This window comes from Phacochoerus africanus, chromosome 7 (assembly GCF_016906955.1).
Source record: "Phacochoerus africanus isolate WHEZ1 chromosome 7, ROS_Pafr_v1, whole genome shotgun sequence".
Lineage (NCBI taxonomy): Eukaryota > Metazoa > Chordata > Mammalia > Artiodactyla > Suidae > Phacochoerus > Phacochoerus africanus.
In genome coordinates, this window is record NC_062550.1 from 91630212 (window position 1) to 91656630 (window position 26419).

The following is a 26419-nucleotide window of genomic DNA, read 5'->3' on the forward strand; positions in this document are numbered from 1 at the left end:
CCCGGGCCGCCGCCGCCGCCGCCGCCGAGGTACCGGGGGACCCGGAGGGGAAGCGCCGGAGATGAGCGCTAAAATGGCTGCTCCGGCTCGGGCTGGTGAGTGCGCGTGAGGGGCGCGCGCGGCTGCGGCGGTTGGCTGAGGGAGGCTCCCTGCGGGAGCGGCGGTCCGACGGGAGCCCCCGGGGCCCACAGGCACCTGGCGGCGTGTTCCCGCCGCGCAGGACGCAGTGGGGGCGGGGGGGAAAGGGGCTGCGGACAGACTAAGGGAAGCGAGCCCAGGGGCGCGTGGAGGAGGAGGTGACGGTGGCGCCGGCGGCGGCGGCGGGTCCGGCGAATTTAGAATTGGCGCCTCTGGAAAGTTACGGTGGGTCGAGCCATGCCCTGGTCGCTGCCGGCCACCTCCTGAGTGCCGGGAGATGCTGTGAGGAGCTGTGCCGCTACGTCCAGGGGCACTGCGGAGCCACCCTGCGCTGAGCGAGCTGGGATGAGAAGCAGCGAAATCGGGGGGCTTGGGGGGATGCAGAGGGGGAGTTGTGCTCTGACCCGCGCGTTCCGGAGTGGGAAGGAGATGTGATCGCGAATCTGACCGTGTATCTGATGCGGCTGAGCTTGTTCAGCGGAGCTTGCGCTGTCGGGCTAACACTGCATCCCACCCCCGGCTCTGATTGCGGCCAAGTGATGCTTGAAACGCCCCTGGGATGGTTTGCAAGGGCAATTCTAGTCCTCCCTGTAGAAGGAATGTCTTGCCTTCCCTCCATTGATCAGGTCCCAGCAACTGCCAGCACCTGCTGCCACTTAGAGACACTTAGGATCTTTGAATACCAGCTTCCTAAACCATTCGCTGGCCTTCGGGAAAGGAATGCTAGGGGGCTAAACTTGAAGGGCACAAGAAACGTGTTGCGTTAGGGAGAACAAAATGACTGCTCGAGTTTAATAAAAGATAGTAGGACTCGCCCTCCCCCAGCAATAAAAAAGAAAGTGAAACATGGTAATTGTTTCAACTGCAAGGTGTTTGATCTGTTGTAAATTCTCTTGATAGATAACCAGATAATTTCTTGCAATTTTAATTTTGGAAACTTAAAAAAAAAATTAGCAAGTCTTGAGGGAGCTGCTTTATTCTCAACCCCCCACTCCCCATTTTAAAGTAATTGTCAAATCTTGCTACTAGGGGGGTTGTGAAATTAGCATAGAAATACTACTTTCAGGCCCTGCAGTTGAATTCCTTATTATCTGTTAAGTAGCTGCCTGTGGGGTAAAAGTAGGGGGGTGGTGTCATTGGGCCTGGAATTCATTTTCACTTGTCTTTAAAACCATCATTAATGTAAACAAGGAAAAAGAACTGGCTGTTCACTATGATTTAGAAATTTAGAAAGCCAAACATGAATTAAGCACATGTTTATAAAATAATTCATAATCACAGATTCCATATTCAGTTGTCTTGAAGGAGATAAACTTAGTATTCTTGGGACCATAATCTTTTGATCCTTTTTTTTTTTTTTTAATCCTTAATTTAGTCTCTCCCTCCTCAATCTCTCTAGCGTTTTGTGTTCTAGCCATTAATTTTGCAGTGGATTGCAGATTTTTTTCAATCCAGTATTCATCATTGTAGACGATGTTGAAATTTAGAGACATTCTGGTATTGAGCAAATCGTTCAATACTTACCTTGTAGACAGTTGACATGTAGCAATTTTAATTGTGCGTCAGCCTTATTTTTCATTCAAATGTTAATTGTTCCATTTTCTTAGCTTAAAAATTGAGACCAGTGAATCTTTGTTTAGTATAATACACAATAATAAACTTTTTTCTAGTATTTAAGATGGAAAATTTTAATTTTCCCAGTTGTTTGATCTCTTTTTCATGGATGTTTTTCTTCTTGAACTACAAAAAAAAAAGGAATAAGGTGTTATATAAGTTTTCTACCAAACTTTTCCTCTACACACTTAAATCTTCTTGAGCATTGGTGGTATATAAGAGGATTTTCTGCCTTTTGGATTGTTTGAAGGCAACCTGATGGTATTTTATTTGTATCCCCGGTGCCTGACTTTCTGCTTAACGTGGGGAAGAAAACCTGTAAATGTTTGCTGAATCAGGGTTTGAATGGTACAGGAGAAAGGCAACACTTTGGCCTTTTATTTATTTATTTATTTATTTATTTTTGCTTTTTAGGGCCGAGCCTGCAGCATGTGGAATGGCATATTCAATCCCAGGCTAGGGATCAAATCGGAGCTGTAGCTGCCAGCCTACATTATTACAGCCATAGCTACACCAGATCCAAGCCGAGTCTTCGACCTCCACCACAGCTCATGGCAATGCTTTAACCCACTTTCACCTTTAACTCCTGAGCAAGGCCAGGGATGGAACCGGAGTCCTCATGGATACTAGTTGGGTTTGTTATCACTGAGCAACAACGGAAACTTCCCATTTTAGCTTCTTGGTAGCAGAAAAAAAGAAAGTTTTTCTCCTTCCTGTAATGTTAGCCAGAAGAAGCATTGCCAGATTCTAATAGGATTGTGTGGTTGAGGGAGATTAGGGAGAGGCTGGAGCATGAGTTTAGGCATCTAATCAAGATAGGAAATGTATGCCTAGTCATTTTCTGGATTCAGTAATGGGGACAGTTTTGCTATTAGGCCCAGCCCAAATAGGTGACAAGTAATTGAAAAAGAGAAGGATTTTACAAATACTGGCTTCTGGCAAAGATCACTATAAGAAGTACACTGATTTTTCACAGCCTTTCAGACATTATAAAAACCTTAAAGATTCATTTTTAATGAGTATTATATGCCAAAGAAAATGTTATATTCCAAGAACATATTTGTTAGGCCAAGCATAGGTGTACTAAAATAATAGTCTAGGCATTTGACACAAAGTATTTAAACTCAGTTTACTAGACCAATAGTAGAATGGTCAATCTTTTTATGAACAGTTCCCATCTTTTTAGGAAGTTAGCCACAGTGGGTTGTAATGATAAGTATTTTGGAACAAAATTGCCCTTAAGTGAAATACTTGTGAGTTGGGAGAGGAGGAGTGAGGAAATCAAACAACCTGGTGGCAGAACTTGCTTTCCAGGAGCTTCTTCTTAAGTCATCAACTAGATTCAATCTAGTTCAGGAGACATGCTAGAGACTTGAAAAAGACCTAGGGAAAGAGTATCCTTTATTTAATGAGGAATTTCAAGCGAGATCAGGGTAATTATAGATTCTAGATCTCTAGAGGAAGAATAACCAGAGCCTTTCTAAGGATAAAGGAAAGAAAATACATGAGGATGGACAAGGAGAGGTGCCAAAACACATAATAGGCGTAATAGCTTACGTAACTAAGAGCATGGAGAGTTTGAGAGCCCATTGGGTTTATCCATTCAATAATTTGTCATTCAAAAATACTGAATCATTTCTCTGTACCAGGCACTATGCTTGACCCTTGGCACTTTACAAACATTTCCTAAGAGGACAGGGTACTATAGCGGTTCCGTGAAATGAATGGAAAACTGAAAATTGCTTATAAGGAGTGGGAAGGGTTTGTCCTAATTTCTGTGGATAAAGTTATTTTCATTCTTATCCAAATGTATGTAAAGGTTGTGGTGGTTAGTGGTTCCTAAATCCCACTTCAATTGCAATTGCCGTTTCCTCCTATCTTTTATTATGGAAAATAACAAGTCTTCCTACTTTTAATAGTTTTTAGAGGATCTGTTTAGGTTATTTGGTTCGGTTAAAAGAAAAATAAGTTTTGTTAAAAAATTATCGTTGTTCAAATAAAGATTGAACATATGCTTGTTCTTTAATATCCATCCCTCTGGGAAGTCTCAGGAGAAATTCTTTAATGAAATAAAGACAATTACTATGACACAATTTTATTTAAATATTCTACTGTATGCCCAGTGATACATATGTTTTTTCATCAGTAAGAATAGAATGTATATAAGTATTTATAAAAAACGTGCACACCCATTTCCTATGGGACAATAGCTCATATGCCAGTTATGAAAAGTTTAAAAAATTAAACTTATTAACAATGTGGTCATTTGTATATAAAAACATTTTAACAACAGATATGTGGGAAATGGCTGGTCACAGATGAGTAGAAAAGTGTACAATGCGCCACAATCTGAAAGCTCTTGGATGTCAGGTTAAGGAATTCAGATTAATCTTATGGTCTTTTAAGACTTTCAAAAAATTCTTTAATTGTTGTAAAACTTTTTAATAGTTGTAAAACTGTGCCTATAAGACACACAAGGAATTATTTAAAATGTAAATTTTGTGTGATTATTTGGCCAAATATGAGCTATGAAAGAGGGAATTTTCTTAACAGAGCAAGATGATGTTATTTTAATGATTATTCAGATTTTCAAATAGATTCTTCCTAGGAGTTTTCGGGCAATGGTGCACAGGATCTCTGGAGCACTGGGAGGCAGGATTGATCCCTGGCCCAGCACAGCAGGTTAAGGATCTGATGTTGCCACAGCTGCGGCATAGGTCACAACTGCAGCTTGGATCTGACCAAAAAAAAAAAATTTAGAAATGTATACGAAATGTCTATAAGCCATTTCCCTCATTCTGTGTCAGATTTTAAAACAATTTAGTTTGGCTCTTTTTGTGTGTTTATTTTTCATAGTAACTTTCTGACTTTCATAAAATCATATTTTTAAAGCAGAAAATCTGAAAATTGTGCTACTAATTGCATTAATTAGAAAATCTATATTATTTTCATATAACTGATCTTTGGTGTCTAACCTCTTGTAGGAATATACTTGAAAGTATATTCCATGCTTTCTTTCTAGTTGTCTTTTAAAGAAACTGAGGTAGAAAGCAAGTGTTCAACTGTGAAAAGGTCTTTATGGTAAAGGTAACTAAAGTTTATAGTGGAATGTTAATTTTTGAACTAAAAAATTAGCTACCCTTCTAATTTTTCAGTGTTTCTTGTAAGCACCTAGAAATACCTAAATACCTATATTTAGAGCACAAATGTTTATTTAAAGGATCACTACATGTCCTATCAGAACTTAAAGTAACCTAATTAGGGTTGAGACAAGATGTCTCAGTTTGCTTTTATACAAAACCCGTTTTGGGTATCTGAAAGCATATCTGAAAGCGTATAGCGTGGGACAAGACACATGGTGGGGCATTGGTTATGGAAAGAGAAAGTAGGGTAATGACATCAGAAAATATCAGGAAGCTGCCTTAGCTGGGCAACAAGGGCCCACTTGGTTAAGAAGAGGGGTCAGTTTTGGCCACTAGTGATCAATGACTTTCTATTCTTATCCACTGATTTAAATGCCACAAAGAAAACTGCACTGAGACCTGCAGTTAATACTAGTTGATTGTGCCAAGAATCTGGTAGCCTGAAACAATATGGCCCCCAAACCTATACAATTTTCGTAAAGATCTTATTTATTTTCATTTTTTATGGCCACACCCATAGCACATGGAAGTTCCTATGCCAGGGATTGAATCCAAGTCACAGCTGCAGCAATGCCAGGTCTTTAACCCACTATGCCAGACCTGGAATCGAACTCTCGCCTCCACAGAGACCCAAGCCACTGCAGTTGGATTCTTAATCCACTGCACCACAGCCGGAACTCTTCCTTTACCTATTTTGACTAAGGAAATAAGGAAACTACCCACCAGATAAGATAAGTGGCAGAGTAAAGACGTGTACAGAAACACAAGGATTCACATTTGGCAAACCCAAACCTTTTAGGAAGTTAGGAGAGAATAAAAAATTTTTAACTAGAAATACTTTATGAAGGCGTTGGGCCTTGAGGAGATAAATTTGTAAAAGGTAGAGGTGAAGGAATGGTGATGAGGAAATGAGCTCGAGGTGATTCTTTTTGGCTGGAGTGCACATGATAGGGGTAATAAGATGAGGCAAAAAAGATTGGTTGAAATCTGGAGAATTTTGAAATCAAAACTGGCAAATATATAATTTTTATTGCCGTATTTCAAAAATTGAGTTGTGATCAGTAATCTTTGTTAATGAAGTAAAATAGGAGATAACAGAATACATTATTTTTTTAAGGATTGTTTGTGAAACTTTTGTTCCAGGTATGTGTGATATATGTGTACACACATTTACTGGCACCTGATATAAAGTTTCTAAATCTGAGTCTTAGTCAAAATTGGAAATCCATTGCTTTATTTGACTATGAGGAACCAAAGATTCAAAGCAAACTTGAGGATTAATTTGGCGGGGTATTACTATGAAAGAGAGCAAGAGTCCAGATGCTGGGAGACCAGTTGGAGGTTATTGCTGTGCTTTGAGAGTGATTTGTACCTAATGAGAATGCTAGCTCTGGAAATGGTCAGGAATAAAGACTTGGGGAATGATAACCCTCTATATGTGACAGATTGAATATTTGGCATTGAAAAGATGGGAGGGAGGAGTCAAAAAAAAAAAAAAAACACCTTTTAAGATTTCTAACCTGGTTTCTTAAATGATAATACAGTTTCTTTAATAGAATATTGAAAAAGCTAATTCTGTGAAAGGCAAGATATATAGGTAAGCTGAATGAAGTGTGCCTGAAACAGTTCAGAAAGGCTAAGACTGAAGATAAAGTCTTGCTAGGTATCTACCTAGATCTGATCACTGAACTTCTGCTGGTAGGGTGAGTTCACTGTGAAAAGAGGTTTGAAGAGTTGTTAAAATAGATTTTAGAAAGTCCTCGCTAGGTTGTAAATATAAGCAATTTTATGTTGTCGAACTGTAACAAGTTCAGTATTTTACCTGTAATCTTATTTGTTGTTTGTGTGTGATACAAACCTTTGATTACAAATACTGTACCTAGTAACATCTTATGTTTTCTCGTCATTTTAGCTTTCTGCTTTATAATTGCTTTAATGGTATGCTCTCTATAAAATAGTTAGCTTTCAATAAGTCAAATACAATTATTTTTTTAAACTTTAGAGATTTGCTAAAGGGAATTTAAAAAATAAAATGCTCATGTATGTGGCTTGAAAAGTTTAAATAGCTTGAATAGTTTTCTTTTGAACAAATTAAAGTTTTTGTCTTCAAGCAGTAACTAAAGGCAAAAAAAAAGCTTTCAGAATATTTATAAATCCATCTGTCTTTAAAATAAAGATAATATACTTGGTTTTAAAAGAGCCATTTCATAGCTGTTAATTGAAATTTCAAGAGAAATTTTTTTACTGTATGAGAAAGTGATATAGGTAATTTTAATCTTTATATATAGATTTCATGCAAAACATGCTGGCTATTCGTAGGTTGCTATTATATGTGAGGACAGGTAATAGTTTACCAGGATCTACATGGAGGATGCAAAAATGTTTTGCTAACTCTCTAACATGAATATACTGCCCCAAATCAGTTATCCTATCTGCTGGAGCCAAACAGAGTTAATACATAGCTTCTCAGCAGTGGATTAGCAAATGAAAAGAAGTGCTCTGAACCCAGAAGAGGGAAATAGGAAGTGTCAAGAAATATTCCCACCCCCCTTTCTTCTCTTCCAAGCTTTTAGATCTTTGTGTGATGAGGCCTCTTTGGGGATACCCCTAGTAACTGTCTCTGAGCTGTGGCTCCAGGCAGCAGAGCAAACTGGAGATCTCTGGTGGCAGCAGCCTGGCTCTCTTGCTCCTGGTTTCTTTCATAAATAGACTGGGTAAGTGGGCCCCCTACTCTAAAATATTAATCTCATGATCTGTCATTCCACCATTCTAGTTTCACTTCTTGGGATTTTTAAAAAGATTTTATCTGAAAGATCCCCTTTTAAAATGCAAATACTCCTGGGAGAGGTCAGACCTTAGTCCTCAGCTAACATCTTAATTATCAGTTAGCACCTATGATCGCCTCAGTACACATTTGCCTGAGAATAACGTGTGTCTGAAACTGATAACTAGAAGGAAACTAGCATTTATAGTAATAGTAGTAGTAGTAATATTATTATTATTGGCAGCTAAGATATACTGAGGGCCATATTTATTAAGTGCCAGGAATTGTTGTAAGTGCTTCACAAATATAAATTTCCCTAATTGCTTCCTCAACTCTACTGATGTTATTACCATGTTATTTTACAGATAAGAAGACCGAGGTATGTGGAACATGAATAGTTGTCCAGGTCACATAGTAAATAAACAGCCGAGTCTTAGACTCAGCCCTTTGGGTTCCAGAGGGCTCTCTCTTTTGTGGCGGGACTTCTTCCCTGCTATATTGCCTCAGAGAGAGATGGCATCTGATCAACATTTCACCCTTTTCACAATTTTGCATCAGATTGAATCATGCTCTTTGATTATAGACCACTTCCTGTTAAAGGTCAGGGAGCTTGCCGTCACATAAATAGATTTTTACTAACTGTAATGAAATAGGCAAGTTCATTGTAACTAAGGGAAAACGTTTGCAGGATATAGAGGAGAAGGAAGTAGAGAGACTAGTGTATAATTTAGCACGACTTTTCCTACTTAAAACTTGTTACAAGGAACACATTCATTATTTGGGGAAATTTTTTTTTTTTTTGCCTTTTCTAGGGCCGCTCCCGCGGCATATGGAGGTTCCCGGGCTAGGGGTCTAATTGGAGCTGTAGCCACCGGCCTACGCCAGAGCCACAGCAATGCGGGATCCGAGCCGCGTCTGCGACCTACACCACAGTTCACGGCAACGCCGGATCGTTCACCCACTGAGCAAAGGCAGGGACCGAACCCGCAACCTCATGGTTCCTAGTCGGATTCGTTAACCACTGCGCCACGACGGGAACTCCTTTTGGGGGGGGGGGGGACTTTTAAAATGCGGTTTAAAAAATAATTTGCAGGAGTTCCCGTCGTGGCACAGTGGTTAACAAATTCGACTAGGAACCATGAGGTTGCGGGTTCGGTCCCTGCCCTTGCTCAGTGGGTTAACGATCCGGCGTTGCCGTGAGCTGTGGTGTAGGTTGCAGACACAGCTTGGATCCTGCGCTGCTGTGGCTCTGGCATAGGCTGGTGGCTGCAGCTCTGATTAGACCCCTAGCCTGGGAATCTTCATATGCCGTGGGAGCAGCCCAAGAAATACCAAAAAGACACACACACAACACACACAAAATAATAAGAATAATTTGCAGTCCTACTATGAGAGATAACACACGAATGAATGAATAAATGTCAACTCAAACCACCTTTTTGTATTTTTAGAATGAAATAATTTTCCTTGAGCATAAATAAACAGCATTTCCCACTTCATCTCTGCAAGAAGTTAAAATAGTTACTGTCTATGACTTGCCAGAAACAAATGTTTAAATTATCTGTGTTTTTTATATGTCCCTTTTTAAATAAAAGTAGATAGACCCCTAGATTCTTAAATCTCCATGTTGAATATGTTCTTTCAACCATTGTTTGGTCAGCACTGATCTACTTCTGTTCTTGTCTTTGCTTCAGCACTGCTCCAACTTGAATTTCCTTGTAATATCTGGGGCAGTGGAGTCTCCTTTAATCACTCACCCCTCCTCTCTATCTGTCATTCAGACCCCTCTATAACCTACGTATTTCATCATGTCATTCTCCTTTGCAGAATTCTTCAGTGGCTTTTTATTGCCTGTAGGCTCTGGAAGCAGGCCTTGGGGATGATCGAGGAGCCAGGAATTCTATAGGTCCCAGGTGACAGGTTTAAAAGGGGAGTTGGAGATGTATTTGTTCCAGGTGGCCACATCCCCTTGACTCTGCTGACACCACATAATGAGAAAGGGCCAGGCAGGGACCCCCTAAAGTGTCAGGTCTGGGACTTCATTGTCTGTGTCTAAAGGCAGCAGCAAGGATCACGGCTGAGAGACTGTTTAGGAGCTTGATTGCAGTAATCCACTTGATTGTGCCTTGGTCCGAGGTGGTGACACAGTGGGATAATAAGTCAGATTCTACATATATTTTGAAGGTAGAGCCAACCATTTTTCCCGAAGGATTGGTGTGGAGAGAGAATGGGGTCAAGTATGACTGCAAGATTATTAACCTCAGTACCTGGAAGAATTTAGGATAGTGGAGCATATTAATCATTGATGTTTTACTTTTGCCATTAACAGCTACTATTAAATGCTGGTTCTAAAAAAAATGCTATATGTGACCAGATTTTTGAACCTTGGGAAATTTTGAGGGAAGAGAAATAAAATGTGTGCAGATGTGAATGCTGGGGACTGGTAGTCTTAAATATATATTCAGCATACCCTGTATCTAAAAAATTAAAAAATTGGTGCAGTAGGGGGGCAATATATCTGGTTGCTAGGAGATTTTCCTAAAAAGAGATGGGAAGACACCAAAAATGAAATCAGCTTTACATTTGCAGTTTTCTTAGGGTCCTGGAGATGGCACCTGCAAGTACCATTGAAATTTATATTGTCTTCCTGTCCTAAAAAGTCAAAAGTATTGGAGTTCCCTGGTAGCCTAGCAGTTAAGGGATCAGGTATTATCACTGCTGTAGCATGGGATTGATCCTTGGCTCAGGAAATTCTGCATGCTGTGGGTGGGGCCAAAGGGGGGGGGACATTAATCATGCTACATACAATGTTTTGAGTGTTCTGTAACTAGATCCCCACCTGCAACTTAAAATTTATGTTCAGTTTATGTTAAATCAGTGAAGAAAAATATTTTGTGATTCTTTACTTTTTTTTTTTTTTTTTTGGTGGTCTTTTTAGGGCTGAACCTGTGGCATATGCAAGTTCCCAGGCTAGGGGTCAAATCAGAGCTGTAGCTGCCAGCTTAGGCCACAGCCGCAGCACGCCAGATCTGAGCCATGTCTGAGATCTACACTACAGCTCATGGCAACAACAGATCCTTAACCCACTGAGTGAAGCCAGGGATTGAACTCGCCTCCTTATGGATACTAGTTGAGTTCGTTACTGATGAGCCATAACAGGAATTCCCTGTGATTCTCTACTTTTTAACTAGATTTCAGTTCATTGTTTTTAGATACATATTGCATATGTGTTCCTTTAACTGATAAAGGAACAAGTCTGGGGATGAAAATCACATGTTTTGTATTATCTTGGGGTTTTTTTGGTGTGTTGGTTTGTATTTTGGAATAAGCTTCTAATTTCAGATAATGCTTAGGCCTGCCAGAATGCAAAAGTTCAGTATATGCCACCCACTTCCTCCTTTCCCGTTTTTATTTTTTATTGGCTTATATATCCCATCACATTCCTGAGAATCTTTTCAAACACCAAGACAGAAGGGGAGAATGTTTTTCTCTCTCCTTAAGGCACACTGTCAAGTCTATCAAATCGGTATATTTATAGAGCCATGAATTCAAGGTCATTATTGATTTACTAATGGAAAGCCAAATTTAAAATGGTAATTTAGAGTATTTAATACTATTTATTTAAATAAACAGAATGTAATACTGATTTTTTTTCATTTATAGCTATGTGTCAGATGGTTATCATTCACTGAGCATTTACTATGTCAGTGGTTCCCTAACAATTCCGTGAAGGTGGTATTATGATTTTCCCTCTTTCACAGATTAAGTTTAGGAAAGTTGAAATATTTGCTCAGATCAGACATACAACAGTATTTTGAAGAGGTAGCATTCAAACTAAGCTTCTCTACATCAGAACCCATGCTTTTAACGAGTTATGCTTTAGTAATGCCTCATAGGGCTCTCAGATTGTAGATATTAATGACATATATTTGGGTCTTACACATCCCAGTTTTTGAGAAGAGGAATGCTTTTATAAACTACCCTCAGTCTCTTGGGTAAAAGGGATGCGAAAAGTGGTCACTACCCATTCTTTGTGGCATAAAATTAAAAACAAAGTTGTAAAGGGAATCATCAGAGGAGTTCCCATTGTGGCTCAGCATTATGACTAATACCCACGCGGGTTTGATCCCTGGTCTGGCTCAGTGGGTTAAGGATTCAGCATTGACGCAAGCTTTGGCCTAGGTCCCAGATGCGGCTTGGTTCTGGTGTGGCTGAGGCTGTGGTGTAGGCCTGCAGCTGCAGCTCTGATTCGACTCCAGCCTAGGAACTTCCACATGCTGTAGGTGTGGCCCTAAAAATAAAAAATAAATAAATTTTACAAATAAAGGAAATCATCAGAGAAAGCAGTGTGTGTTCTCTCAGAGCAAGGTGGATGAGAGATGAGTGAAGTCTCGAGTAAATGAAAAGTGAGAACTGCCTATGGTACTATGACAGGCAGCCCAGATTGGGGGAGCCAGAGGAGCAAATTTTTTTAATTATTCCTAGAAAAATACCCTGTAAAAAAGAAAAATACTGGTTTCTTATTTTTTAACTGAAAATTAACATCGTTCTGCTTAGTTTTCAGATGCTTCAAGTGTGAACAGAGACTTTCTTGGATTATGTGTTTCTCAGCTAGACTAAGTACATGCTAACGATGGATAAGTGCAAACACATTGGGCAGTTGCAGCTTGCTCCAGACCATTCCATCCTCAACCCTCAGAAATGGCATTGTGTGGACTGTAACACAACAGAGTCAATCTGGGCGTGCCTCAGCTGTCCCCATGTTGCCTGTGGAAGATACATTGAAGAACACGCACTCAAGCACTTTCAAGAAAGCAGTCATCCTGTTGCCCTGGAGGTGAATGAGATGTATGTTTTTTGCTACTTTTGTGATGATTATGTTCTTAATGATAATGCAACTGGAGACCTGAAGTTACTGCGAAGTACGTTAAGTGTAATCAAAAGTCAGAGTTATCACTGTACTACTCGAAGTGGAAGGGTTTTGCGGTCTGTGGGTACAAGTGATGATTCGGATTTCTTACACGATGGTGCCCAATCTCTGCTTCAAAATGAAGATCAAATGTATACTGCTCTTTGGCACAGGAGGAGGATACTAATGGGTAAAATCTTTCGAACTTGGTTTGAACAGTCACCCATTGGAAGAAAAAGGCAAGAAGATCAATTTCAGGAAAAAATAGCAAAAAGAGAAGTGAAGAAAAGACGGCAAGAACTGGAGTATCAAGTGGAAGCAGAACTGAAAACTATGCCTCCAAGAAAGAGTTTACGTTTGCAAGGTCTAGCTCAGTCCACCACAGTCGAAATAGTTCCTGTTCAAGTACCACTACAAACCTCAGCATCCCCAGTGAAAGTAGTATCTACCTCAGAAGATGTAAGATTAAAAAAAGCCAGTGACTTCTCCGTTAAACGAAGGCCCATAGTAACTCCTGGTGTAACAGGATTAAGAAATTTGGGAAATACTTGCTATATGAATTCTGTCCTTCAAGTGTTAAGTCATTTACTTATTTTTCGACAGTGTTTTTTAAAACTTGATTTGAACCGATGGCTCTCTGTGACAGCTAATGATAAAACAAGATCATCTTATAAGCATCTTCCAGTCACAGATACAGTATATCAAATGAATGAATGCCAAGAAAAAGAAACGGGCTCTCTTCACTCCAGACATCCAAGTTTATCCTTAGGACTAAGTGGTGGAGCATCAAAGAGTAGAAAGATGGAGCTTATTCAACCAAGGGAGCCTAGTTCACAATACATTTCTCTCTGTCATGAATTGCATACTTTGTTCCAAGTCATGTGGTCTGGAAAGTGGGCCTTGGTCTCACCATTTGCTATGCTACACTCAGTATGGAGACTGATTCCTGCTTTTCGTGGTTATGCTCAACAAGATGCTCAGGAATTTCTTTGTGAGCTTTTGGATAAAATACAGCATGAACTGGAGACAACTGGTACCAGGTTACCAGCGCTTATTCCCACTTCTCAAAGGAAACTTATTAAACAGGTTCTGAATGTTGTGAATAACATTTTTCATGGACAGCTTCTTAGTCAGGTACGGATTTTTTTTTTTTTTTTAATTTTCATCTTGGGAATTCATAAAGTGAAGCCTAGAAAGATACATATTCTCTGTATATCTAGTATGTTAGAACTAGTACAGTTTTCAGATCAAAACACTTTTACAAATATGTATGAAGTCGGCTCACTCATTTATAGCTGTTTCCTTCATGAATCATTGGAAGTAATTTTACATCATGGTGTTAGCGTTTTTTGATGGAGAGAAGGCATCTGCAAACAGAGCTTCTCAGGTCAATAATTTGCATTCATTCTCTGAGGGATTGAGAAGAGGAGCGTGTAATCCCACGGGGAACAGATGGGAAAATACTTTTGTACTGGGAATGGATTTGGTGGGCACTTGGGTGATTTCAGGGACCAAGAAGTAACCCTGGAGGATTTCCTATAAAACCAAAGTGGGCAAAATTTGAAAACTTGAACAAGTAGGTAGAGAAATTTTAAGGTAAATGTGATTTCATCTAGAACGATCCTAAATGGTTTTCTTTAAATAAATCTACAAAAATTTCCCTTGTGAAAGTCACAAAACAATAATCTTTCATCTAATGAATGATTCTCTAGAATGAGTGGGTTTGTTAGTAGACTATCACTAGACATAGACTCTCCTTTTATAGGCAATCAGGCTGTATTTCCCCCATACACATGCCTCTGTTCCTCCGTTCAACTTCCATAGTAATGTTACCACCTTTTGTTTTTATAGCATAATTTTCTGATATGTAGTTTAAATAGTTCAAATGTATTTCTTCTTGGGGGATATCTATGAAGTTTATTTCACTTGATATTTCAGAAATATATAGATTCTACATTGTGTCAGCAGATAAGAGTTGTGCTTCTTGTACTGCAGGCAATTTTATTTTTCCACCATCTTTCTCTGTGGCTTCTTTTCATGATAAAGTTTAAAATGCATGATTATACAGAAAAATAATATATATTCATAGAAAACCTATATGGTACAGTTAATCTATGTAGAAGAAAAGAAGAATCATCCCTTAATCCCATCACTCCACACAACACACAAATAAGACTATTAACATTTTGGTACATTTCTATCTAGTTTATTTTTTCTTCTGGCTTTTTTTTTTTTTTTTTTTGACTTTTTAGGGCCGCACCCACGGCACATGGAGGTTCCCAGGCTAGGGGTCCAATTAGATCTGTTGCCACCGGCCTATGCCACAGCCACAGCAACTCCAGATCCAAGCTGCGTCTGCGACCTATACCACAGCTCACAGCAATGCTGGATCCTTAACCCACTGAGCGAGGCCAGGGATCGAACCGGCAACCTCATGGTTCACAGTTGGATTCGTTTCCACTGTGCCACGACAGGAACTCCTCTTCTGAATATTTATATATTTTTTCTCCTTAGCTGTATGTCATGTTGAATTTACCTGCTTTTTTCATTTAATAATATGAAGATTTTTTTTTAATAATCGTTAAAATATATTTGATCATTCTTTTCACATTTCAGTGTCTCTCAGATGTATATACAGGAGTTTAACCATTCCCCCTATTGTTGACTTATAAACTATTTCTAATTTTTCTTTTATTATAATGTCAGGATCCATTAATATGTTTTTTTCTAATGATTTCCTTAGAACACAGTCCTAGAAATACTTTGTCAAAGGGTAGGAGTTCTGGCAACTTGGTTGCAAATCTAGAAATTTACCATTTTTTATTTTGAGTAGTATGAGAAGGGCTATCTGCTTGTTTTTCCCTTTATGGATGAATTTTGAAATTAATAAAAATTGTTAATGCCAGCCTCTCTTCCTTTCAAACATGTAATTAACTCTTAGGAAACTGGTCATCTCAGAAGATTCAGAGGTTTGTTACTAGAAGGGCTCCCCTCCCCCACCTCCCACCACCTGCCCCAAATTCAAGAAGCTGTTCTCAAAAGGTCAAACCATGGTCCTCGTGAGTCCCCAGAGTAAACAACAGGAGTATTCCTTTCTTTGTGTCAATTTGTTAAATCTAAAATCTGCATTAAAACTGGCTTCTTTATTTTGTTGTTTGTTCCAGCAATATAGCTTTTATGAGAATGTAGTGATATTTCATATCTCATGTGTATTAGATCTATGGAGTATGTCTTCAATTATGGGCATTGTTTGTTGGCATTAAATCCTGCTGAATGCTAAAGTTATTATTTTTTTCCAGGTACTAATTTCTTTTAATTTCTTATCTAAGTTATTAGAATAGCCCCATATTTGCAGTTTCTATATTTTGAGGAAAATTTTAATAAAGTGGTGTTTGCTTTAAGTGGGAATATTCACATTATATGTATGTTATATGTACTATCTTTTGAAGTTATCAGTGAATGTATGTATATAATAATATACTGTATATAAAAACATATACTGTATTTTATATGTACTATATTTTAAAATCTGTATATAAAAATATACTAAGAGTATTGCACCTGTAGCATGGTTAAGAGGTTATAGGGTTTGGGGGGAGAAAATCAGTGAAAAATGAGAAAGGAAAAAGGGCAAACAACCTCACGTCTAATAATCTAAACACATTAAATGTATATAAGTATATATGATATATATTATGTATGTATATATACACATACACACACGCATATATATACACACACATACATAATGTATATCTAATTAAATGAGCCCACAGTTTGGCTTTTTTTTTTTTTGCCACTTCTTGGACCACTCCCATGGCATATGGAGGTTCCCAGGCTGGGGTGGAATCTGAGCTGTAGCTGCCAGCCTACGCCACAGCCACAGCAATGCGGGATCTGTGCCTCGTCTGCAACCTACACCATGGCTCATGGCAACGCCGGATCCCCAATCCACTGAGCAAGGCCAGGAATTGAACCCACAACCTCATGGTTCCTAGTTGGATTTGCTAACCACCGAGCCATGACAGGAACTCATGGCTTTTTTTTTTTTTTTTTTTTAATGGCCACACCTGCAGCATATGGAGGTCCCTGGGCTAGGGGTAGAGTTGGAGCTGCAGCTGCAGGCCTACACCACAGCCCCGGCAATACAAGATCTGAGCCACATCTGCCACCTACATGTCACAGCTTGCAGCAGAGCCAGATCTTTAACCTAATGAGCGAGGCCAGGGATCAAACCCACATCCTCACGGACACTATGTCGAGTTCTTAACCAGCTGTGCCACAATGGGAACTTGTCACATTTTGTTTCTTTATTGACTTCAGACTTGACTAATGCCCTTGGAACTTAAAGGAGTTATGCTCTGAGTTAAAGCTCATCAAGGCATAATGAGTTTATGGAAGGAAAAGTTATAATTTAAAAAATTCCCTGGAGTTCCTGTCATGGCTCAGTAGTTAACGAATCCGACTAGGAACCACGAGGTTGCAGGTTCAATCCCCGGCCTTGCTCAGTGGGTTAGGGATCCGGCGTTGCCGTGAGCTGTGGTCGCAGATGCGTCTCAGATCCCGCACTGCTGTGGCTCTGGCGTACGCTGGCAGCTGCAGCTCCAATTAAACCCCTATGCCATATGCCACGGGAATGGCCCTAGAAAAGGCAAAAAGACCAAAAAAAAAAAAATCCCTGAAAATAAATAGATTATTCAGAATTCTGATGGTGTATTTTCAGAATAAAGCTTATTTACTGGCAGTGACTTCTAGTAAGAGGAGTACATGTTTTGACAGAAGGATTGTAATCTGAGAAACTAATATTTTTATTTGCAGGTTACATGTCTTGCATGTGACAACAAATCAAATACCATAGAACCTTTCTGGGACTTGTCACTGGAATTTCCAGAAAGATACCAATGCAGTGGAAAAGATATTGCCTCCCAGCCATGTCTGGTTACTGAAATGTTGGCCAAATTCACAGAAACTGAAGCTTTAGAAGGAAAAATCTACGTATGTGACCAATGTAATTGTAAGTAGAGGCTGTATATTCTCTTTGCTTTTCTAAGATTAGCAAAGAGAAACACAAGTGAGAGGAAGCTGGAAGAAATTCTTTTAAGTAGCAGTTGTAGAAAGAAACTGTTAGTTTATCAAAAGAAACTAGGCTAGGTGTTTCTCCTTTTTAATTGGCATTTGTGAAGTACATGTTTGTTTTGCCTTATTGTTGATATTAAACATTTTGATCCTATCATCAGTTATTATAGAGAGAGAGGATTCATAATTTAAATTTAATATGAGGGCAGAATAAAGTAGCAGTGGGGAATAGCAAAAGGTAACCAGGTTATTTAGTACCGAATGAGTGCTTTTATGAGTTTTGCTACATATCAGAACATTGATATGTAGATAATGTATGTATATGTGTGTGTATACATACCTATATAATAGGAAATAAGATATATAGCTGGATTGCTGCTGTGGACGTTGGCTTCACAAAAGCAAAGATTTATTCAAAAACCATCTACTGATTATCTCTTCTGTATTAGTCATTGTTCTGGTTGCTGTGGATAGAGGTAAGATACTTCCGAGGTGCTCACATACCTAATGAAGGAAACAGACAATTAAAATCTATACTAAGTTTTCTATAGAGGTGAACGTAAGAACCCAACAGTGAGGGGTGAAAGAGCTATTTGAGTTAAAGAGAAGCATCCTCCTCCAGAGAAGTGGTATATAAAACCACATCAGATGTGCGGTAGCTTTATCTGATCTCTTTTTCTCTGTCAATGTGTACATGGCATTTTAGTGTTTATACTATATATTCACAGGGATTCTCCTTAATCTCCTATGTCTGAAAAACTGATTCTAGGGCTTTAGATACTAAACTTCTAAAGTAAGATAAAAGAAGCATTGGCTGTTCCAGCGTTGAAGAAATGGCACTTGAGTTGATGGTATTCTAGAACAACTTGTTCTAACATTGTTTTCTGAGTATTATCTAGTACGAATTCTGTTATAAGGAACCTAAAATTTATAAGGTTAAAGGAAATAAAGTATTTTTTTTTCGTGGACATAAATAGTCCTAGATGCTTTTCATTGTCCAATCTGGGAGTAGAAAGATATTGTGAATGAATGCAGAATATAGGGGTGGGGGGGGGGCAGTTTGGCTATGCCCATGGCATGAGGAAAGTTCCCAGGCCAGGGACTGAACCTGAGGCACAATAGTGACAAATCCAGATTCTTAACCCATTGAGCCACCAGAGAACACCAGAATATGGTCTTATAACATGTTTGTGTGTGTCTCCTGGGTCCACCAAATAAAGGCCTAAAAGAGCTGCTTTAATTTAATAATGGCAAATGTTTAAAATTATAGTTCAAGGAGTTGACATCCTTTGCCTAGCTACACTTGCATCATGTATTCTGGAAGACAGTCTAAAGGTAGGTCTCTTGACATTCAGGAGCAGCTGGATACCTGGATCTCAAGGGCATAGATGTGCAAGAAAGGCTTCTGGTGGCAAGTGGAGATGGGTTAGAGGACAGCCTTCTAGTGGACTGACTCCACTGCTGCCATGGCTGGAGTTGCAGTTGGTGTATAATTTGAAGGGTAGCCCCTGGATATCAAGAGCAAACTTGTGGTAGCCAGGGGCCCAGCCAGAAGCCGCAGGACAAGGTTCATAGGTGGACCTCTAGAGAAGCAGAGTAAAACAAGACGAATCCTAATGAGTTCTACTTGTTTTAAGATTTAGAATAAAAATAACAAGACCTGAGGAAGGCCTCAGATGCAGAGCTAGTAAAGGCCTGCTTTCTCAGACAGTGGCCAGTACTGGGGTGGATCCCCAGGAAGCGGGACTGGGTATTCTGGGCGATGAGGACCTATACCCCCTGGGACCCTGATGAGCCTCAATAAAAGAACTGACCATGAACGTTTAGTTAAGACTTTGGTTAAAGTATGTTCAGGGAGAGCTTTTAACTTTTATTAGTTGGCATGGCCAAATCCATTTAAAAATATTGTAGCACTGTATCATTCTGTTGCCTTACTTGCCAGATTATATGACAAAATGTACAGTATATGGTGGGGGTTATATAAGGGGTGCCTCCTTATACCAAAATCCACTGATGCTTAAGTTCCACAGTAGGCCCTCTGTTAGCTTCAGGTTTCCAATATGCGGATTCCACCAACGGCACAGATGTAAATTTTGATCTGCAGTTGGTTGAATCTGTGCATATGAAACCTTTGGAGGACCAGCAGCTGTATATTGAAAAAAATCCTCATGTAAGTGGACCCATGTAGTCCAAGCCTTTGTTGTTTATGTGTCAACTGTACTTAGTCGTTTACGAGTCTGCCTGCCTTGATTAGCTCGTAAGTTTCGTTGTGTCTGTTTATGTAATTATAAGTGTTTTGAGGGCAAGGCCATGCCTTTATCTCTAGCACAGCATAATGCCTGTAACACAGTAGACATTTAATTGATAATACATGTCTGAATTTCCTTGTATCCTTGTATCCTTAAATGTGATTCTCATTCTCTCTTTGATATCACAGCAAAGCGTAGAAGGTTTTCCTCAAAACCAGTTGTACTCACAGAAGCTCAGAAACAGCTTATGATTTGCCACCTACCTCAGGTTCTCAGACTACATCTTAAACGTTTCAGGTTAGTAGTAGTATTACCAGTTACCTACCAACTATACATTTCTAACTTGATCATTCCTTGTGCTCATATTGTGCTTTAAAGCCTAACACACGTGATAAACTTTAATACTTGGCTAGTAGATGATTTATCTACTTCTACTCTTATTTTTTTCTCTTAAGGAAAAAAAAAATTCTGTGCATCTCAATTTGACAGCCCTGGAGCTGTTACTGTCTGCGGTTAAGGTTTCCACTGCAGGTGCAAGAAAAAATGTCCTTGTATGCTCTGATTGCGGCAGCACAGAATGAATGGGGGAATACAGGGAAAGACACTTTGCAGCTCACAGATAACCTTGTGAGCAGTAAAAGCCTGCGTTACTACAAAGAAGAATTTGAGTTGACAAGAAAAGTATTGGAAAATTATTCCCCTACATCTTTTTCTTCTGATTGATTCCACTTGTAAAAGCCTAAGTCTAATTAAAAGCAAGCCAATAGGGAACAGAAATTCTGACTTGTCTCTAGCCCTGATCAGTAGACCCGTGTTCAATAACTATTCTTCTGATGAGCTTCCCTTATGGAATGCATTGCTGATCAGCAGGCCCCTCAAATTTTGGTCTGCTAGGTAATACCACTCTCCTTGTAAGTTTCTGCTTATAGTGCTTAATATTAAGCATGTTTTAGGTATAACATTTTTTAAATTTAAATTTATAATTTGAGAGGATTTGTCCCAGTGGCTTCATCCTTGAAAAATGTTTGAACAATGATACAGCAGGTGAATTCAAAGCAGTTAAAAAAACACAAAAAACCTTGAGTCTTCAGAAATACATTTAGGAATACTAGTTGGCAAGATCTATTGGTTAATCAAAGCATATGGTTTCATACCTTGTCATAACCATGTTAACCTGAGAGTTTATTGTTTTAAGAAATGAGAAGTTACTTTACGTGCTATGATTTGAAAACTATTGAGATCATCTTTCTTGTATGTATTAGTTGTTGCTTTTTTGGGTTTTTTTTTTTTGTCTTTTTAGGGCCGCACCTGCCGCCGCACATGGAGGTTCCCAGGCTAGGGTCAAATCGGAGCTATAGCCACACCTGGCCAAGAAATATCCAGATTATGTCTCCCAGAAACAAATTGTAGCTTCTGGGATAATCCTCCTCAAGGTATTGACAAGACAGTAAAGAATTAAAACCCTTTGGTGCCTTGGATTTGTGTTTGAAAGGGGAAGATACTCTGGCCATACTTTCCTGAAAGTTAATTTTCTTCCTGTGTTATCATGTAACCAAGCCAAATAATTTATTTGAAAACCTTACTGTACCTCTTTGGTAAATAAGCCTACATATCTCCATTGATAGCAGCCACCTTCAGCATTGAAAGCATTTTCCGTTTACATTATTTATTATATATATGATTGTACTCTCTGCTCTCTGAAGCAGTCTGTTAGATGACTGCTTGGACCTGGTATATGGTTATTTTCCCTTGATCTTATTGATAATTTTACCCTGGTTTGTTTGTAGGTGGTCAGGACATAATAACCGAGAGAAGATTGGTGTTCATGTTGGCTTTGAAGAAATCTTAAACATGGAGCCCTATTGCTGCAGGGAATCCCTGAAATCCCTCAGACCAGAATGTTTTATCTATGACTTAGCTGCTGTAGTAATGCACCATGGGAAAGGATTTGGCTCAGGACACTACACTGCCTACTGTTATAATTCTGAAGGAGGTATAGATGACAAAAAGTATTTTATCTTGGTTAAGTCTTGGAAGCCAGAGTTCAGGCTTTAGGGATTTTTTTTTTTTCTTTTTTGTCTTTTGGCCATTTCTAGGGCACTCCTGCGGCATATGGAGGTTCCCAGGCTAGGGGTCGAATTGAAGCTGTAGCCGCCAGCCTACACTACAGCCACAGCAACTTGGGATCCGAGCCGCATCTGTGACCTACACCACAGCTTATGGCAATGCTGGATCCTTAACCCGCTGAGCAAGGCCAGGGATCGAACCGCAACCTCATGGCTCCTAGTCGGATTCGTTAACCACTGAGCCACGACGAGAACTCCCATAGGGATTTTTAAATTGGCCAGCCACTCTTAAGTAAAGTCACTTGACCTCTTGTTTTCTTACAAGAAGAATGCTTCTGCAGTATTGTTCACAAAAAAACTGGGAGTTTTGTGCAGAGCGAGATATTTTTCTGCAGGACTGCAGTATTTTTTACTTTTAAGGGCTAAAGGAATAGGGATGGTCTCATTAAGTCATTGAGAGTGCTAGTCACCTTTCCAAGAGTAAATCCTCTGTTTACTGGTTTAATTGAGTTAAATTTGTTAAAGAACAGAGCAGTTAACAAACTGGGGGATCACAGATACTTGGAACAAACTTTGAGTTCAAGTTCTAACTTATAAAACTCACTTTCACTTATTTTTACTTGCCTCCATGGACCCTGGAAAAGAGGTAGGGACACAAAAAGCCCAAATAACCCATGAAGGCAGTTAATTTAACACTGAACTATCAAGAGTTGTACACTATTTGTTTTATAGTATCACTAGTAGCAGAAGCACTAACTGGTTAAGATAACAGGAATTAAAGATAGTCAAATGAACTAATTAGATTCTCTAACTTCAAATTACTTCTAGAATAAAGGTAGATAATTCCAGAGTAACATACTGCCCAAGTAACATATTTTCTAATTAAAAATAAATTGGCTAGACAGTTTTCCCTTCAAAAAATCTTAACTTTCCCTGAAACTAATGTCTTTAAATTCATGTTTTCATTTATACTAGAAATTTCTAAAGTTCCTTTGTAAACATTGCGGTATATTTTTGTGCTTCATTCTAGGGTTCTGGGTACACTGCAATGATTCCAAGCTAAGCATGTGCACTATGGATGAAGTATGCAAGGCCCAAGCTTATATCTTGTTTTATACCCAGCGAGTTGCTGAGAACGGACATTCTAAACTCTTGCCTCCAGAACTCTTGTCTGGAAGCCAACATCCCAGTGAAGAAGCTGATACCTCTTCTAATGAAATCCTTAGCTGATCCAAAGATAACTTGGGGCTTTCTTCTTGTGATTTGTATATATACTTTTTAAATGGGCTGACTTAACAATTTTGAGCTTCATTGTTTTTATTTTTTACTAATCAGAGCACACTATGTTTACACATTTTGTATCTAACTACAACAGATCTCTTTTTTAGAGACAAAGTTAGGGTATCAGTGATAGCAGGTAACTGAACTTTTCAAGTACTTGGGTATTTTAAACTTGGAGTGTTTTACCTAAGTCTGATGTTACCTTTTTTATATTTTGATGTCTTAATTTGACTCAATGATGAATTTGTGCAATCTTCTACTGACGTTAGGTGGCATCATTTTATATATTTCCTATTTATCTTTTGTAGCTATTTTCCTTAATTCTTTGATTAGAATATTAGATTTCTTCACTAACAGTTTTACCAGCAAAAAAGGGGGGGGCATTTCTTTCAGATTTGTATATTAAAGTCACTTTTGCCCATTGAAGGGAGTTAGGCTACTACAAAACGAAATATCAAGTTATCACCTAAATTCTCATCAATCATATTCATTAATATTCCTGAAGCTTTGGGTGTTAAAGGGCTTAGAATAGTCATTACTTTGGTTAATGCAACTTCCTTTTCTCAAAAATTTGTTTTAATAATTGTTCTTTATTTGGCATAATCAAACTGTATACAGATGAAAATGACAGCTTTATAAATAGCATATTTAAATGACTTTACTATGGACATGAAAACAATCATGACTGAGAATTATAATGATATTGTCTGGCAGCAAATAGGTTTGTCCAGGTTGTAATAAAGCAGTCATAAAAAAAATTTGAATTTAGCAAACAGTACATTATGAGGTGATACAAGTGCAGTTCAACTTGGATATAAGTTCATTTTATACATAACATTAGACCTCTTAAAAGCTTTGTACCATATTGTTATCTTGAGATTTTTAAAGGGCTAAGTCTTGAAGAGAAAAATTACATAGGACAGCAAAGATAACTGTTCAAAATTGGCACCTGGACAAAATATTTAGCATCTTATTTTTCTAAATAACTAAAGCCTGGATTAAGTTATATTTACTAGGATTATGTGAATATTAAGAGCCTCTTAGATATTCAAATACTGGGCCCTGACTTTTTAAAATTAAAACTTAAACTTACATTTTATTAAACTACATAGAATGAAATACTCTTTGTTGTTCCCTAGTAACCTTAATAGATCTTTCAAGTCCTACTGCTGCTAACTTTTATTCAGAAAGAATCCAGTAACCTCAGTGGACAAGCTGTGTAAGATCTAAGCTCAGTGTTAACCACTCACTGGAAGATCATTTATCTTTTCTCAAATGGACCTGTTGCAGGTTGAAATCTTAATGAAGGACCATGTCCTGTGAATGCTGTCCTCTGCTAGTGATCATCTAAAAGCTTGAAAAAGGTCTCTAATAGGAAATTGCCCTTAAATTTTAGAGAAGTCATCTGGAGCAGCTGATCATGAAGTACAATGAGAATTTTATCACTGAACAGACAAATCATTCATGCCAGAACTACAGCTTGAGTGTTAAATGGCTAAGGTTTAAAACCATTAAATACCTATGCAAATTGTTACCTCAGCTGTTAACATAATCGTACCTCATTAAAGTTGTATGTGTCAAGATACTGGAGTCTAGCCTTTTTTAATTTCGAGGATTGCTTTTTTAACGGCTATACCTTTTAATGCCTAATTTTGGGATAGTTTAACATCATCTGGAAGCTCTGATGTTTGTGTTTGTAATGGTATGTTGCTTGTTTAACTACTTACTTCAATGTAAATACACATGAGAAAGAAATGTGACTTAGCCCTTTACTTTTGTAAACCCTTAACACAAATACTTATGGGGGAGATTGTCTGTGAAGTCAAGGGGGAATATTCAGAACCTTGTACTTTATGCTCGGTTTTGCTGTGAACCTAAAACCAATCTAAAAAAACCTGTCCATTAAAATAACAAAATTAAAACCTAGTTAATGAACAGAAACTTAGATTTTTAACAGTACCTTTCAGTGTGGACTTCTATATGGTTAGAAGTTATGATCTAACAAAAAACAACATGTTTTGGTTGTAAAATAATTTACTAAAGGCACTATTGTTAAACATCAAACTAGTAATTTGTTACCAATAAGGTACATCATTTGTAAACATGACATAATGATTTCAAAAGATAACATGGCTAGTAGGTAAACAATACAATTTTTTTAAGTAACAGCTCTCCTATTTACAAGATCATATCCCTTCCAGCCACTCCAGGGACATGCAGTGATGCCACTGCTCTCAACAGTTACTTGGGAAAGGAGCTTGGAGCTATATAATTGGTTTGAGATCACTACTGCTAAAGACGTCTTAACAAAGCTCCAAAATTCTTGACTCAGAGTCAATTCTAAGATTCTTGGGTTTAGAAACCAAGACCCTTTACACCTCCCACCAAAGCACATCAAAAAAGTATGGCCTCAAAACCCCAAAAGAGCTAGCTGGAGAACCAAGCCCTGTAACACGTCCAGGCATGAACTTGTGAGCTCTGCCACTTGCGCATCATCACAGGAAATGGAGAAATTATTCAAAGGTAGCCATTGGACATTAGCACCATAATAAACATGGCTCATATAGCTAAAAACTAGATTGTTTATCCCACAAGTTAACATTCATCTATAGCTCTAATGTGAAAGAGCGGCTTTTTAATGTATAATAAATGATTTAGTACAGAAGACAGTTTCCCCTCCTATGAGAAAAGTGTTAAACAAAATACAAACTAAACAGCATCCCAGAGGCAACTGTATTGTGCTAAAGCATATACAAATTAAGGCTTTACCCTGGTACATAACAATTTCGAAATTAAGTGGGAACATTCCCAACAAATCATTCACACAGAATTCAAGCAATCTGTTCAAGAATTAGTTGTGGGGCTCACTTCAAACAAGTTATTTTGCATCTTACATTCAATGTACGCCGCTTAGCTGCTGTAATGAGTGTCACTGTAACCTCACTGAAATACCACCCATGATGTTAAGAATTCAAGCCAGTCCAAGGGCAGAGAATTTGGTTTACTAATGAAATAGCCTAATTCAATTAACTAGAACAAGATCCAAACATGGGAATTTCTCCTGCTTTTCTTTTTGTGGTTTTAAGTGCCATTTTGGCTTACTGAATACATTTCTCAATATATCACTGAACAAAGGATCTAAAGGTTGAGATTTTGTTAAATCAAGGTTTTAAGCTGTT

At 38.5% G+C, this 26419-nt stretch overlaps 1 protein-coding gene across 2 annotated transcripts; it reads left to right on the forward strand.

Moving 5' to 3' along the window:
* USP44 (ubiquitin specific peptidase 44) lies at window positions 1–24821 on the forward strand. 2 transcript variants are annotated; one of them, XM_047788246.1, is made up of 6 exons: window positions 1–95; window positions 12217–13702; window positions 17387–17582; window positions 20082–20190; window positions 21681–21886; window positions 22990–24821. In XM_047788246.1, exons 2-6 carry the CDS (start codon window positions 12284–12286, stop codon window positions 23187–23189), a joined length of 2130 nt encoding a protein of 709 aa, XP_047644202.1. In that variant the 5' UTR covers window positions 1–95; window positions 12217–12283; the 3' UTR covers window positions 23190–24821. The 2 variants fall into 2 exon arrangements, with proteins under 2 accessions (XP_047644202.1, XP_047644203.1); XM_047788247.1 differs by lacking the exon at window positions 21681–21886 and having other exon boundaries at window positions 22990–23141.
* The last annotated feature ends 1598 nt before the right edge of the window (window positions 24822–26419 follow it).